General features: G+C 40.8%; 1 protein-coding gene across 2 annotated transcripts in view; it reads left to right on the top strand.

The window, feature by feature from the left end:
• Window positions 1-16747, top strand: part of dscamb (Down syndrome cell adhesion molecule b) — a 264610-nt gene that overhangs the window by 162133 nt on the left and 85730 nt on the right. For both annotated transcript variants that reach the window (XM_051678499.1, XM_051678498.1), the window contains exons 7-9: window positions 8027-8323; window positions 11263-11535; window positions 16276-16554. In XM_051678499.1, the coding sequence (XP_051534459.1) occupies window positions 8027-8323; window positions 11263-11535; window positions 16276-16554 (849 nt within the window). The remainder of the gene's footprint in view (window positions 1-8026; window positions 8324-11262; window positions 11536-16275; window positions 16555-16747) is intronic.

Raw genomic sequence — 16747 nt, 5'->3', positions numbered from 1 at the left:
GTTAAAGTGTTTAGTATTTGGCTCAACCTGGTCTCATAGAATCACGTTACTTTAACTACATATTTGCAAAATGATTTTTCGTGGCTCATTGTACGTATCGTTGCAGTTTACAGGTAAATGCTAGAGGCGCTATAACAATGACTTCTATTCACTTTCACACAAATCACATATGGCAGATGATCAGTCCATAAACACTTTTTGCTCTGTTCCTCACACAATTTTTACTATAGCATCTAGATAACATCATAGCATATAGAGAACACATGCTTTCTTGACTTATATGATTGGACTGCCAGATATTACAATATTTTTTTCCCAAAATTGGATTTTAAATACAAACTAGACACAGACACCACTCTTATGAATTTAATGTGCAATGTGATAAGGTCATATGATAATAAAAGTGAGGACATGTGACAACGATGCAGCACACTACAGTTTGAAACGTTTACTGTGAAATAATGCCTATTGTTTCACTCATTATTGTTAACAAACAGTAAGCATTATACACTGTACTGTATACTGCACAGTATTCTATAAGTAGTAAGTGAGTTTTCAATTCCATAAATAGCCATTGTGCAAGTATTGGTATATTGTATCACATCATAAAAATGGGATATGTAAAGGTATTTGATCTTTTTGCTAACTTTTGGCATTTAAATTAGTTTTGTTTTTGTTTTGTTTTTAAGGTTAATGCTTTATCGAGCTCTTATATCAACAAAACCTTCCTCCCTACCCTAAACCTAAAACCTAAACCTGTGTCATAAAAAGTAAATGTGAGGTGAAAAATGCAATAGCTGAAGAAACTACGTCATTTTGTGGTGCCTGTATGATGCCTGTTTCAGACCGCATGAACACTCTGCAATCATGCAACGCTGCATAAACTGTTGCATTCTATACTGAAAATAAAGTTAAAAAGAATCCCCCTTATACTGCCTCTGTTCTGAAATACTCTCCTCTAAATGTGGAAAATGTTGTCACTTTTGCTTGAATTTATCATGAATAGTGAAATGATATGATCTGATGTGTATGTGTTTTAATATAACCCTGCACAGTGCTCTGGTGTCACTGTACTCAGCCCATCTGCTGAAAAGATTTGTTTGTCTCGTATTGCCACATAACTGTATAAAGTGGAAATTGATCATCTATAATGACATTAAAAAAGCCAGGATGTTCAGAGACTTAAGATTTCACAGGCTCTAAGCCTGAAAACACTTTTGCTAAGTACCATGCTATAAGTAAAAATAAAAATAAAAAAAAAGACAAAAAAAGGCAAAATTGGGCTTTTCTTGCATTAGTTTATTGTTAATTTGCTGGGAGATTTAAGAGGCAGTTCCATGACAATCCTAACTCTTTGTTTTTGGCATCTAGTTTTGTTCAGCTGGCTATTAAATCTAGCCCTACTTAAACCTGGTCACAACAAAAACCACACAAAGATAACATAATGTAAAAACAATGTCATAAAACGTCCTGGTTACTTGCGTAACTTCCGTTCCCTGATGGAGGGAACGAGACGTTGTGTCGATGTAGTGACACTAGGGGTGAGTGGTATTTGCATGCCACTCCCCCGGACATACGGGTATAAAAGGAGCTGGTATGCAACCAGTCATTCAGGTTTTATGCTGAGGAGCCGAGACAAGGTCCGGCCATTTCAGCGGGTAGTTCAGCGTTGTAGCAGGAGGGACACAACGTCTCATTCCCTCCATCAGGGAACGGAGGTTACGCAAGTAACCAGGACGTTCCCTATCTGTCACTCACTCGACATTGTGTCGATGTAGTGACACTAGGGGTCCCTATACAAAACGCCACAACTGGCTGAACTGTGTTACGTGAACTGGTGGTGTGTAACGGGCAGACAACTGTGTGCCTCGTTGCCAGCACACCAGGCCGACACGTAACCTCCCCCAACATAGTTATGAGTGTCGAACGGCCCTTTGGGGACAAGTTGACTACCCAAAAGATAGAGACAGGCTAACCCAGTCATGGCCTCTTTTCCCCTTCTTTTTTTCACTCCCTAAAAAACAAAGGGGATTATACGACTGAGCCGCCAGGTCTAGTCGGGGGGGTGTCCCTCCCAAGGGGAGGACACCACGGAGGTCACACCTCGCCCAAAGAGGGGGGGATATTTAAGTAGAAAATACGTCACATGGTCTTGCTCCGACCATGTGGAGAAGTCTCATGGTAGATCCTACCCAACAGGGGAGGAGTTACTACAAACATGGAGACTGTGGCAGAGTGGGCTCTGCCCAAGGAAGACGCAGTTTGCCAACAGGGAAACGAATTAGTGGAATATATACATCGCATGGGGTTACCTTACAGGGAACCGCCACATGAGGAGCACCTACCCCAGAACAGGGCTCTTAGTTAGCATGTGTACTGGGCCGGCAGCGAGTCTCTCCGAAAACTCGACTGCCACAGGGCTCGGAGGAAGTCAACCAGGGAACATAATTTGTGAACACTACTGGGAATTAATGGCGCACGTCTTCAGCTCAGAGGAGGTGAAAGGCGCTATGTGCAAGTGATACACCCGGCTATCCCAGGCTTATCCGCTTGTATTGCGTGCCACTACCTGGGACGAAACCAGTTCCACCCGGAGGTTGTAGAACCTTGCAAAGGTGTTGGGTGTTGCCCAGCCCGCTGCTCTGCAAATGTCTGTTAGAGAGGCACCCCTGGCCAGGGCCCAGGAGGCCGCTACACCCCTGGTAGAATGGGCTCGTAGCCCTACCGGGGGCGGCATGCCCTGGGCGTGATATGCCATATCTATGGCGTCAATGAGCCAGTGGGCGAGGCTTTGCTTGGAGACAGCGCTTCCTTTCCGCTGTGCACTAAAGCAGACAAAGAGCTACTCAGAGACCCATTTGTCACCCGTCTCAGGGGCGCTTTGAAGCCTTTCGTGGGTTCTTGGCGGCCGGCCATGAGATGGGTGGCGTCTGCTTCCTGCGGTGGGCTCCACGCCGGGGCCAGGCCGAAGGGGCGGGCTGCGGCGGAGCCGGTGCAGTCACCACAGGGGGACACCCTTGGCGATGATCAGAAGGGGTGCAGGATCTTGAGACACGCCGGGGCAGGATATGCCAGATAGCCTCCATCTGCTGCTTCACCGTCGAGAACTGCTGGGCAAAGTCCTCGACGGTGTCGCTGAATAGGCCAGCCTGGGAGATGGGGCAGCAAGGAACCGTGTCTTGTCGGCCTCACCCATCTCAACCAGGTTGAGCCAAAGGTGGTGCTCCTGGACCACTAATGTGGACATCGTCCGCCCGAGAGACCGCGCCATGACCTTCGTCGCTCGGAGAGTGAGGTCAGTTGCCGAGCTCAGTTCCTGCATCAGATCTGGGGTGGAACTACCCTCGTGCAGTTCTTTTAGCGCCTTGGCTTGGTGGACCTGCAGGAGAGCCATGGCGTGCAGGGCAGAGGTGGCTTGTCCAGCAGCGATGTAGGCTTTGGCCATCAGGGATGACGTGAACCTACAGGCTTGGACAGGAGCTTTGGGCGTCCGCGCCAGGTGGCGGAACTCTGCGGGCATAGGTGCATCCACCGGGGGAATCGCCGTATAGCCTCTGGTCGTCCCGCCATCAAGGGTAGTGAGGGCGTGGGAACTGAGAAATCGGGACCGGGCAGTAAAAGGTGCCTCTCACGATTTTGTCAGCTCCTTGTGCACTTCCGGGAAGAAAGGCACTGGAGCGGGGCGCGGCTGCTTTGAGCGGCGCCGAGAGCCAAGGAACCAATCATCGAGCCGCGAGGTTTCAGGGGAGAGCGGAGGGTTCCACACTAGCCCGATGCTCGCGGCCACCCGGGAAAGCATGTCCATCATCTCTGCATCAGCCTGTGACTGGGTGATCGTCCCCGAAGGGGGGAGCCCAGCTGAGTCTTCTGCATCCGACTGGACAAGCCCGCTCTCTGATGCTGCGCTTGAGAGCTCATCAGCTTCGCGGGCTACGAACGAGAGGTCGAACTCGCCGTGAGACGAGCCAGCGGACTCATCTGGAAGCCCGATTGGGGCAGACAAGCGTGCTGGGGAATGGGAGGTCCACGGGGGGATACCCATTGGGGTCCCCAAATCACCCCCAGTGCTAACCGCGCTGGCCTCAAACCTGTAGGTAGAAGGACCAAGGCGGGGAGCCGCTGGGGTGGCTTGCTTTCTCACGAAAGTAAGCTGCAACCACAATGTTGCCATGGTCATGTTCTCGCAGTGAAAACATGAACCATCCACGAATGCTGTCTCCGTGTGGGTCGCGCCCAGACACGAAAGACAGCGATCGTGACCATCTGAAGTTGAGAGGTAACGAGCGCAACCAGGAATAACACACAATCGGAAAGGCATCTTTAAAAAGACGCGTCTTTAAAAAGACATTCTGTGTGTGCTGCTCTTTTAGAGAAATATACTCTTTCAGGAAAATATACTCTCTTTTTTCTGCCGAAGCGCCCAGGGGCGTTCTCTGCAGTGCACCAGTGCAGAGGAGGGAGAAGCCGCTGAAATGCGCCGTCAGATCCAGCAGAGGTGAATGAACAGTCGTGAGCATGACCGTTCGGCTCCGAAGAGAAAATCTGAATGAGTGGTTGCATACCAGCTCTTTTTATACCCGTATGTCCGGGGGAGTGGCATGCAAATACCACTCGCCAATTCTCATTGGCCTTTTATCAAAGACCAGAGGTGTCTCAGGCTCCCAAGAGTGACCCCTAGTATCACTACATCGACACAACGTCGAGTGAGTGACAGATAGGGAACACTTAAATTGACTCTCCTGTTGTCATTGAAGTCTTGAAAGTACACTGGATTTTGGGGAGTAGTGTATTATGTGTGTATAAATCTTTAAAAACACGCATCAACAAACAGTACAGCCAAAATAATGATTGTTCCAGACAGGTAGTCCTGCCCCAAACTCACACCATTTTGGAGCCATAAGTTGACATGTCAGACCATGTAACCATTTTTACATTCTTCGGAAAGTCAACCTACGAATGGCTTGAAGTTGTTTCTGTACATTAAAGGGATAGTTCACCCAAAAATGAAAATTCTCTCAATATTTACAATGATATCCCAGGTGTGTATGACTTTCTTTCTTCACCAGAACCCATTTGAAGAAAAATAGAAAAATATCTGTGCTCAGTAGGTCTTTAAAATGCAAGTGAATGGAGATTTCTCTTTTGAAGCTCCAAAAATCACAGACAGCCAGCATAAACATTATCGATACGACTCCAGCGGTTAAAATATTTTCTACTAAAGCGACTTGATTGCTTTTGGTGTAAAAAAAAGATACATAAGTACTTTTTAACTATAATCCAACACTTCACGAGAGGGTGGAGTCCAAGCAGTCTCTCGTATGACATGCTTGCATTGCCATGGATACAGATGTAATCTCACGTTCTCCACTCGGTTGAGACATCCAGGATGAGCACACAAATGCACCATTGTGAGTAAAGAAACAGATCAATACAGATCTAAACCAAAACCAACCAAGATATTGTACAGCATTCCCCCTTCACACGTGTGTCAAATCTCGAGTGTTTCAAATGCCAATGTGATTACAACACGTGCATACCGCTGCAGAACGGAAAAATTATTTTGAGTTAAAAACTTAAATATTTATCATTTTCACACCAAAAGCAATAGTGTCGCTTTAGAAAACATAAATTTAACAGCTGGTATCGTTTGGATGACGTTTATGCTGACTGTCTGTGATTTTTGGAGCATCAAAAGAGAAATCTCCATTCACTTGCATTTTAAGGACCTACTGAGCTGAGTTATTATTCTATTTATCTTCTAATGTGTTCTGGTGAAGAAAGAAAGTCATACACACCTTGGATATCATGAGGGTGAGTAAATAATGAGAGGATTTTCATTTTTGGGTGAACTATCATTTTGAACTCTTCAACTCTTATGCATTTTTTGGCTGCCGCCTGCATACCCAATAGCTCATCTTACACACATACAGTGGACTACTTGCTGAATGCTGATCTAATTTTACAGGAAACCCACAAAATAAAAATAAAAAATAAAAAAGATTCCAATAAATCATAAATTGTATATGTTAACAATCTCATCATAAACAAAATGTATTATTTTGTTTAATCCTCTCTTTAAAGCCTGTGATTCAGGCTCTGTTTGCTCTGCAAAAAGTTGTAGGGAATTAGTGACCTTGTGACAGGGTATTTTTACAACTGCCAACATTCATTTTAGCTTATGGTTTTTAGCTTATACCTGCAGCATTCTCCAACCATTAATGCAAGGAATTTAGGTCAATAAGGGAATTAACAATTAATTCAGGGAATATTAAAATAATTAATGATTACATCCGATCAAAGTCTTCGGCCAGCGATGAGTTGATTGGAATGTACGGTTAATTCTTACAGTAATACTACTTTCATGGCCATTGAAAATAATATCACAAATAGATTGAAATACTGTTTATGAGCACGCAGCTTTTAGGCTTAGCAGATTTCAAGAGACTGATATGAATTTCTCAAAAACACAGTCTACAACATAAAACTAAACCAACACACATAGACAAACATAAGCACAGGTTGGTAAGTGGGCTTTAACAGAAGATGAATGGAAATGATCTGTAACAGAAAAATTAACTTAATGGAGTCTATAGACCAAGACTTCAGAACCATCAATACTTCATTAAATGCGCCTCGATCTGAGATTCGTTACTAAATTATCTAATGAAACACCAGCAGTTTCAGCAAAAGTTTGGAAGTTTGTACTTGCGTAAGTTGTGTTTCGTTGCTTTGGTTCTTTGGCTGGGTCCGTAGAAGGTCTTTGTCTGTTGCATCGATGTTTTGGAATTCTATTGAGGATCGTGGATGCCGGAGGGGTGATGGAATTACCAGGCAGAGCCTCGGAAGCAGGGACTCCCACAAGGGATATCTCGGGACTCCTCGGAAACTTGATAACTCAAGAAGTCAAAAGTGTGTGAGAAGAGGTGCCTAAGGTTGTCAAGGCTGGTCTTTTAACCCATTCTGTTTGGTCACACTCTAAAGAGGCTCTAAGCATCTTTTGAGATAGCATGTGGTCATCTCCTCCCCTCAAGATAATTAATTTATGACCCTTTGTCCTGAGATCTTTCAGTTTTCTGCTCAAACATTTTATATTTTAGTCATGAACTTTATATCTTAAGTACAACAGAATATATCAAGAAAATTAATTAACCCCAAATTCTCCTCATGGAAAGTCAAACTTTTACATATCAGACACAATATATTTGCTCTGAATATAAGTTAACTAACTATTTCAACCTGGATAATACAAGATTAAAGATCATAATCATCAATTTGTCAGTTATAAAAGTGATTGCAAGTCATAACACATATTTTAAAAGTTTCAATCAGGTTAAACTTTGTGATTGTTGGGCTTACCTCAGATCTACCCCTGTTGGTATAACATTGCGTTTGTACAGCTGCCCTTTTATCTCATGTATGCTGGATTGTCCCAGATTTTAGGTAGTTCAGGTGGTCCATTCCACTGAGGAGTCTGCTTTAGGTCTGTTTGTCATATGGAACGTGTTTCTGCATGGCTGCTCAAGCCCAACAAAGTGTTACTTCATTCCATTAGATGGCAGCAAGTTCTAGGAAAAATACAATTTCCTCTATCACCTTCTATTAAAATATACAGATCTGAAATGCAGGTGGCACTCTAATGCAGCTGAGCACTCACCATGTGCTCGTCCACACGCATGCAGTCTATTTTGTGATCGCAAGTATGTTCCCCAATGTTTTGCTGAATTTCTCAGCCTCTGAGTAGACTAGAAGCTTAATCAAGGTGTTGTTGGAAAATTTAGATTCTTATCTTTGCAATTATAATATTTCATCATCGTTAGCCAGGAAAATATGGTGCCAGGTCTGCAAATGACTTTTATATCATTTATTTATTTTTTTTGCTAGACATAGACATAGCATTGGACCATTTTCTCAAGCAAGCTCACTGACAAGTAGAAAATGGCTAATTTTGAAGAAAACAGCCTAAGGTAAGAGCTGATATAGAATTTGTGGCTTAATGTGTTTTATCAATGTCTTCCATTTTTTCTAGATGGGACACCAAAGATTCTCTCCGCTTTCAGTGAGAAAGTGGTGAGTCCGAACGAGCCTATCTCTCTGGTGTGTCACGTGAAGGGAACCCCCCTCCCCACGGTCACTTGGACCCTGGACGACGACCCTGTCATCAAAGACAGCAACCATCGCATGGATCGCATCATCACCACGGAAGGCCATGTGCTCAGCTACCTGAATGTGTCACATACACAGGTCAGCGACGGCGGCGTCTACCGCTGCACCTGCAACAACTCCGCGGGATCGGTCTCGTACCAGGCTCGAATAAACGTAAGAGGTGCTTGTCAGATCAGCTCCTCAAAAACACACCCACACCACACAATTACCGCACACAACCATTTCTGTGTTTGACAAGATTCTGATTTTGTTTTCCATGTCTTCATTGAGATTTTAGTCAGAAGACTAAAGTTTTTAAAGCATTGTTAAGTTTTCATTGCAGTGCAGCCTCCTAAATAAAGTCAGTGATTCATTTTACGCAAATCTTGTGCTACTACAGCCTACAGAAAGTAGACACTAAATTAAATTTTATTTAAATTAGGGCTGTCAACGTATTTTTTTAGCAAATTAATTAAATGATACACCATTTAATTAATTAAATAAATGGCAGTTGATCGTATATACTCTATCAATATTTGCAGAGAAAAGCCCCCGCCCCCCCCCAAATAAAAATAAGTCAATATATAAAGATTAAATAGTTATAATTATATTTAAATAATTATAAAAATAATTATTAGAAAAAAATATTATAATTCAGATGATTAAAATACATTACATTATTGTGGCAGACGAGTAAATAATTGATTAGACAATACAAAAAGTGGCTTTAGAAATATAATATAATTGAACATACAGTAAGTCTATTATTGGTCTACAGTCCACAGCAATCCATTTTGCAATTGAATTCGTCAGTCTGTCCGATGTAAACTTATTATATGGATTTTTCAAAGGATGTGTCTCTGTACACATGCGTCAGAAGGATGCTTTTTTAAGCATTTCACTTTAGATGCATCATGTCATAAACAGCATTTTTACAACAGACTGTGTCACTTTAATCGCAGTTTAAAACTTAAAACACGTCTTGAGACCCCTTCAGTCGGAGTTGCACTCCGTCCAGCAGTGTTTGAATGCAAGAACATTCTAATCTTGTGCTGACTGCTGTCAGTAAGTGTGATTTGTTGCATGTACAGCTGCGCATTGCCTGTACAGCTGTAGTTGTGCTTACTGCCCCCTGCTGACTGGCATTTGCAAAAACATGAAGGTGGTACAGTTCTTCAAGCTTGAATTGCTCAGATGGTAGGAAGATTCCTTATTACTGTCTGAGGGCATAATTAATTGCATCAATTTTAAACATATTGAATAGAGGGCAGTAAAAGCGCTGTTTTTTGGCACGTACTCTCTGCGCCTGATTCACTACTGAAATTATGCTGATAAGGCAACAGCGCAAACGCGCCTACAAAACCGCTGCTGAATGCAATTTCCAAGTACAATTCTGATCTTGCGGTCCGATTCTGAGCACTATATAGCAGAGGATACTGCAGACCACCATATTTGACACACCCTGCCGAGACTTTACAGCATCACTTTAATTCAGACACCTGGATCATCTCTTAAACATCAGAACGGGGGGCCTGGGTAGCTCAGCAAGTAAAGACATTGACTACCACACCTGGAGTCACAAGTTCAAATCCAGGGCCTGCTGAGTGACCCCAGTCAGGCTATCAAAGCAACCAATTGGCCCGGTTGCTAAGGTGGGTAGAGTCACACTGGGTTAACCTCCTCGTGGTCGCTATAATGTGGTTCTCGCTCTCGGTGGGGCACATGGTGAGTTGTGCGTGGATGCCGTGGAGAATAGCATGAAGCCTCCACACGTGCTAGGTATCCGTGGTAACGCGCTCAACAAGTCACGTGATAAGATACGTGTCTCAGATGCGGAGGCAACTGAGATTCGTCCTCCGCCACCCAGATTGAGGCGAGCCACTACACCACCATGAGGACTTAGAGCGCATTGGGAATTGGGCATTCCAAACTGGGGAGAAAAGGGGAGAAAAATCCAAAAAAACAAAAACAAACAAAAAACATGCAGAACGTTTTCTTGACGACACCATGCATCTGGATATATGCCAGGTTATAAAGCTCTTCTCCATCATTTGATGATCATCTGATTAATTACTGCTGATATGATCAGTTGAAAATGTTCACATACATCTCTTTAAATAAAATACATTTTACCGCCTACTTTCATTTTGCAGTAATAGCGCAATCTAAATTTCTCCAGGCAGTTTTTGCAAATGAAGTGCAATCTTCAATGAGCCTAATTTACATACAAAGGAGGCGTGTTTGCGTGGAAAGGAATAATAATGACTTCATTTAAATACTCATGACGCAGCACAATTTCAGTGCTGATTGTGCCTGCTAAAATAGATTGTGTGTGGTTAGTGAATAAAATGCAGGTTTTTGTGCTGAAATACCATGCACAGAAGTGACACAACTGTTTAATCTGTCCCATTATGTTTTATATAATTAATTGCACTGAATTAACACATTAAATCGACAGCCCTAAATTACATTTTTGTTTGATTGTGTGCATTCTGTATTGATCATGGCAGCAGTAAATGATGATCAAATGATAGAAAAGAGCATTATAGCTGGACTTATAAGCTATTCCACATTTTAAAAGAGCCGATTCAGGTGCTGGATCACAGTGGTGGAGTGATGTTGTACAGTCCTAGTTAAGTATGCTAGACTGTGATAGCCAGCTGCATCCTTTGCAACCTTGCACTCAGAAATGGCCTACAAAATGGAGAACTAAAGCATGAATTTTGCATTTAGCACAGGTATTTTAGCATGTTTGTGCAGTTACCTGATTGGCATCATTCCTTTAGTGAATCAGGTGATAAAACAAGTGTGTAGAAAAAAATTAAGCTATCAGCGGGCACAATTAATTCTTAGTGAATTTCCATCTTTACTGATTTACAAATTTAATAATAATTATAGAATGTTAAAATCCTTCAGAAGACTTTCTGATCCTTTATAATTCTTTAGGGAAGCCTCACTGCTTAGGAACACCGTAATAGGATTATTTGTTATTTTCTGTGTATTTATTCAGAATGATTAGCTAGTAGTTAAAAAAAAACAAATATATATTGACATGCACTACATAGGCCTATCACATGACTTTAAGGGGTTTTGTATACTGATGTCTCTTAATCACAACAGGTCCTGCCAGTATTCGACCAATGAAAAATGTCACTGCAATTGCTGGGAGAGACACATACATTCACTGTCACATCATTGGTTACCCGTACTACTCTATTAAGTGGTATAAGGATTCCAATCTGCTCCCGTTCAATCATCGCCAACGTGCCTTTGAGAGCAACGGCACTCTGAAGCTGTCCAACGTGCAGAACTCCGATGAGGGAGAGTACACATGCTATGTGCTAGTCGACCCAGAGAAACAAATTCACAGGAGTGTCCATGTGACAGTGAAAGGTAAGGCTATGTATATAGTTGTCACCTATTACTATTACAAGCAAAATAACTGTGTTATTTCAACATGATCACACAGGAAGTCGGCATGCTGTTTCTGAAAGTTCCGGTACCCTAGGATCGGCAACAGCATGCTGACTTACTTTTGCATCGGTTCAGTTTAACTTCCCACGTGGCTCGACCGAGAGCACATTGCATCAGTAGCATGAGAGACCCAGTAATTGCAATAATTGCATTTGCTTAATCAGTGGAGAGTGTGATTCAAAGGTTGCACTTTCCCCCTTAACATTTCATTTTTACTCCACAAATGGTTAGGTTTAGGTTTGGGTTGTGGGGTAGAGTCCATAAAATATGCATTCCTTGTCACTGTATTACACCCTGAAAAGTCGACCTACTCCTTCTGATTTCACTGTGAGATCAGGCTGGTTATTTTTAATGCCGATCATGCAAATCCCCTTGTGTATCTGACTAACTGAAAGATTAAACTTTGTGTGTGTAACTTGTCCAGCACCACTATGCTATGAACAGGAATGCTATAGTCACCCGGTGGGCGATATAACGAGCAGAAAAGTCCCGTAGACCTACTGTATATATATATATATAAAAATATAAAAACAAGCAATATCTTGTGACCAGAATATCATGGAGACTTGGGGGTCGGCTTTTTTGGGCCAGTAAGCAATTACTGTACCACCCAGAACACCTTAACAACCGCATAGCAACATCTTGGCAACTGCCAACAACACCACTCACATTTTCTTCAAAATTCTAGAGTATGATTGCAGACATATTTTTTACATGACGTTACAATGGGCAAATGGGAGAAGTTGGAGCTATTATAAATTTCAGGTTTCAATTTCCAACTTTTATTCACGAGTTCTTCGAAGATGTCATCAACGGAATTGTGATAATTCCAACATGAAGCGAGTGCAGAATCTATTACCTCATACAGTTTTTAGAAGAATCTATGACAATACAGATTTATGTTGTTAAAGTGAAATGGTTAAATTAACTGGGAAATATTTGATCCTGCTGTTATGTAATAACCAAGCAAGCTTATTTTTTGGTGAGCTGAGAGTCATAATGACAGAAAAAAGCTGATGTGATTGAGTTAGCTAATTTACTCCATTCATGCTTAAAATTCTGAAGCATGCAAGGGGATTCCCCAGAGTTCATTATGCCCATTTTGTTGTGAATTAAATAAGCGCTGAAGTGCTGCTTTATTTCAATGTAATTTTAACTCATTAATTCTCAAACGTGACAGGCTGACTAGCACCACGATTGCAAAGACCCCAGAGAACGCATTATGCCGAATTTACTGGGAGACGAAAGAACCCATTTGTAGTCTTTATTTTGTCTGTCTTTGCCCTGTTTCTCCCCTTATTAGTTCACATTATGCCTCCTCCTCTGTGAAATATCTGCATTTGGAGCCGTAATGACTCGTTGTGCAGGCAGAATGGAGCTTTATTATTGCAAATCACACATAATTGTACATGTGTGATCACATATGTTCTGTCTGCCGGCCCACATCTGAGATGTTTTCAAGGCAATAACCACTCTTCACAAAAAGTGAAGTAAAATGCAAAATAAATGTTTAAGATTCTGCACTATTATTAGGTCAGTAATCAAATTTAAGCAAATTTGTGACAGATTACACTGTAAAATAATTCCATAATTTTAACGGTAAAAGACTGCAAATATGCTAGGGTAAAAAAAAAAAACGTAAATTGGTTAACGAGTAGTTACCGTAAAATATACGTAAAAATGTTTTAATATATTTAAAAAGACAGTGCATGTAGTTTTACTAAATAAAAAATATTTAGATGCAAAAAGTATGATTTTCCCGTATAATTAATGGTCAAAATTTATATTACGTTTAACAAGAGAGTATATTTACTTTTTACGGTAAATTGTTGTTAAAATTACAGTAAAAAACAGTAATTGGGCGTTCCCAGAATTCCCAGCGTAACCCATTACATATATACTGTATATATATATTTATTTTATTTTTTTCTACAAAAACATAAAAATATTTCATAGAGTTCATCAGTCGAGGGCAACTGGATATGAATATTAAAAGATAAAATCAACAGTTTGTTTTTAAGCTGAATGACAGTGTTTGAATATATTTTTTACATTCAGAATATATACCTATGTATGGGACATAGGAGGCCTTTTGACAGATAAACAAAAAAAAACTGTTTGGGGGTTCAGGGGTGTCCCCTGAAAGACAATTTATTGAATTTAAGTCTAAATGGACCATTTTTATATATTCCTTAAAGTGACAATCTATTAATATCAACAAACATTTTACATAACAGTGCAGCATAAAAATACTGTTTGCTATATATAGGTATATAGGCTCTAGGTATAAATAGGCTGACTATGAAATAATGGAAATATTCTCAAAAGCAGAGAACTCTACTAGGATAACTTTTGTTTAACTTTAAGTTTTGGTTGTCTTTATTTGTCATCTGTGCCAGAGATGATGACATCTTTTATTCATTTTCACAAAATTAGAACAAAAATCAGTTTGTTTATTATGAAAGGATTGTAACACACTGATTAATGAAGCTAAATTTAGACGGGGGAGAAATTTTTTTATAGGTGCCACGTTAACTTGTCCTGTCACAAACCTGCCTTAGCTGAACCTTCGGAGTCATATAGGCTATCAGACAGCTGAAGATAGTTTCACTTTGCTTCATTCTTGTTTTCTGCAATGTGTTTAGAAGAAAGATGCTAGTATCCATCTATATTGCTGCTCACCATGTCTCCGCTACTGTTGTTAAAATAACCGCGCCTGCAACTCTACTTATCAGGCACATTATGTCTATAGCAGGGAGAAAAAAGCAACGAGCTGGGAGCGGGAATGAAGCACGTTAGTTCGCTAGAGAAAAATATTCATTAGCGTGTTGTGTACAGCTCCGTAGTTTTGACACATTGCTCACTTAAACTACAAAACCGGTAAGATGGGGCAACCGTTGTCATGATGCCTCGCAGTCCGGGTGAAACCAAACAGGGTCCGGTCCCGAACCGCGTATAAACTGTATAATGTGTACACAGTATATACTGTATATATTATATTATATTATATTATATTATATTATATTATATATTGTTAGATATTGTTAGATTGTAAAACCTAAAAAGAAACATTTTCAATTCTATTGAAATTTAATTTGACATCCTGTGAGCGTAGAATAAAACAGTAAGGGACTGTTTACACCAAATGTATTTATAAATCTACTGTTTCTGCACTGTTTTGCAACCATGCGCTAGATGTTCGTCTTTGACCGTTGCGCCGTTTTCTTCAACGTCTCACACACTAGAGGTCAAAAGGTCAAGAAGGACAAACAGGTCTTACAACACCTGCGTTCAGTTGTATTCGTTGCACTGTGACTATCTTTGTTTAGTGCTGGAATGCGATCAGACTGAAAGGCCCCTAAAACTGTCAAATTTTGTATAAATATATATATATATATATATATATATATATGACATGATGTTCTGGGTACACGCGTGAATACTCTATTGTCAGCGTTCTTGGAGCGGTTCATGTTAGAAGCCGCTGGGGTCGGGACAGGTGAGTTTTTTAAAGTAGGGTTCTGGTTTACAGTAATTAATGAAAAAATACATAGGCCGTCTGAACTTGTTTCGCGCATGCGCTCTCACTCACAGATACGCGATACGCGCGAATGGATGAGTTAGGGGCTGTTCACACCGAACGTGTTTTTGCCTGTGTCTGCTCTGTTTTGCTATTGTTTTCCAGTTTAAACATGCTGGACGAACGTCCATACCTGGTGCACCGCGTCTCGCTGTTTCTTCAGTGTCTCACGGAGGACTGGCACATTTTTAGACACTGTGTCAAGTTAATAAAAAATGCACGCCGAGACACCTGCGTTCTGTAGTTGAACAAAGATTTAACGTTCTGAACAAGTTCAGGTTGCAAAGAGGGGACTGTTACAATGTTTAACCTTATTCCAGATTGTTCTGCAACAAGCAAAGTTTCAAGCGCTTGATAAACGGCAATGTTTTTTTTTTTCTTCTGCTCTAGTGTGCTGAGGGGCCGCCGTGCTTTGTATGTTTATTGTTAGTTACGAATGTTGCCTACAATGCTTACATAAAATACAGCCTCAGCGTCGGAATATAAGCTCCAGGTGAAAGTAAAGTAAATAAGACATGAATATATTACTATTGTATACAACAATCCTCAAAGTAATAATAATACTGTATCATATTATAATGGCAAACTGGACAACAATAAATAATTGTTGGGTTATAAAATTAATAAATAACAACTGAATTCCAAAATGTTACTGGGTGAAGTAGTAGGTTTTGCACACCCTGTTAAAAAAAAAAAAAAAGAAAAAAAAAGGTTTTCTATAAATTTATGTAGGTAAATATTGCTTTTTTTATTACTGAATTGTGGAAAAACAGGAAAACATGCATTAATTATCTTTAACTAGATTTTTATTTCATTAAACATTTTGAATGTACAATGGTAGATAGGATGAATTAAAAATTATGATTTAAAATAAATTTTATGTAATGTTTTAAGCAAAAATTTTCAAAATGGGGCCACGTCTTGGTTGCTTGGGGCCTCAGAAATCATTAAATCCGCCCCTGATTCATTGATTAGCTTCCATAGCCATAGCCACCCTTGAAGCTCACCATTTATGAATCTGTATTTTTTTTTTCCTGTTGTTCATCTCTTGCTCTCTCTGTGCTGTGTCTTTCTCTCAGTGCCACCTCTGATTCAACATTCGGACTCTCAGAGCGCTTCCATTGGTCAGCGTGTCTTCATCCCCTGTGTAGTCATATCCGGCGATCTGCCCATGTCTATCACCTGGCACAAAGACGGACGGCCAATCAATGCCAGCTTGGGCGTCACCATCGACAACATAGACTTTACAAGCTCTTTACGCATTTCAAATCTGTCGGAAATTCATAATGGCAGTTACACCTGCATTGCCCGCAACGAAGCGGCGGCTGTCGAGCACAGTATCCAGCTCATCGTTAAAGGTTTGACATTAAATGCTTACAATTATTTACAATTAATACACTCAAGAGTGAATACACTAAACAGTTAATAACCACCTGCAATTCAGTTTAACCAGGAGTAATCCTTACCATTCTATGCAGCACAAACATGCCTCCTTTCTATGCAAATTACACCTGTTATAAATTGCACTTTATTCACAAAAGTCAGCTGTAA

This window comes from Myxocyprinus asiaticus, chromosome 39 (assembly GCF_019703515.2).
Source record: "Myxocyprinus asiaticus isolate MX2 ecotype Aquarium Trade chromosome 39, UBuf_Myxa_2, whole genome shotgun sequence".
NCBI classification, from domain to species: Eukaryota; Metazoa; Chordata; class Actinopteri; order Cypriniformes; family Catostomidae; genus Myxocyprinus; species Myxocyprinus asiaticus.
Note: the sequence above shows the minus strand (reverse complement) of the source record. Positions and strands in the feature narration are given on the sequence as shown.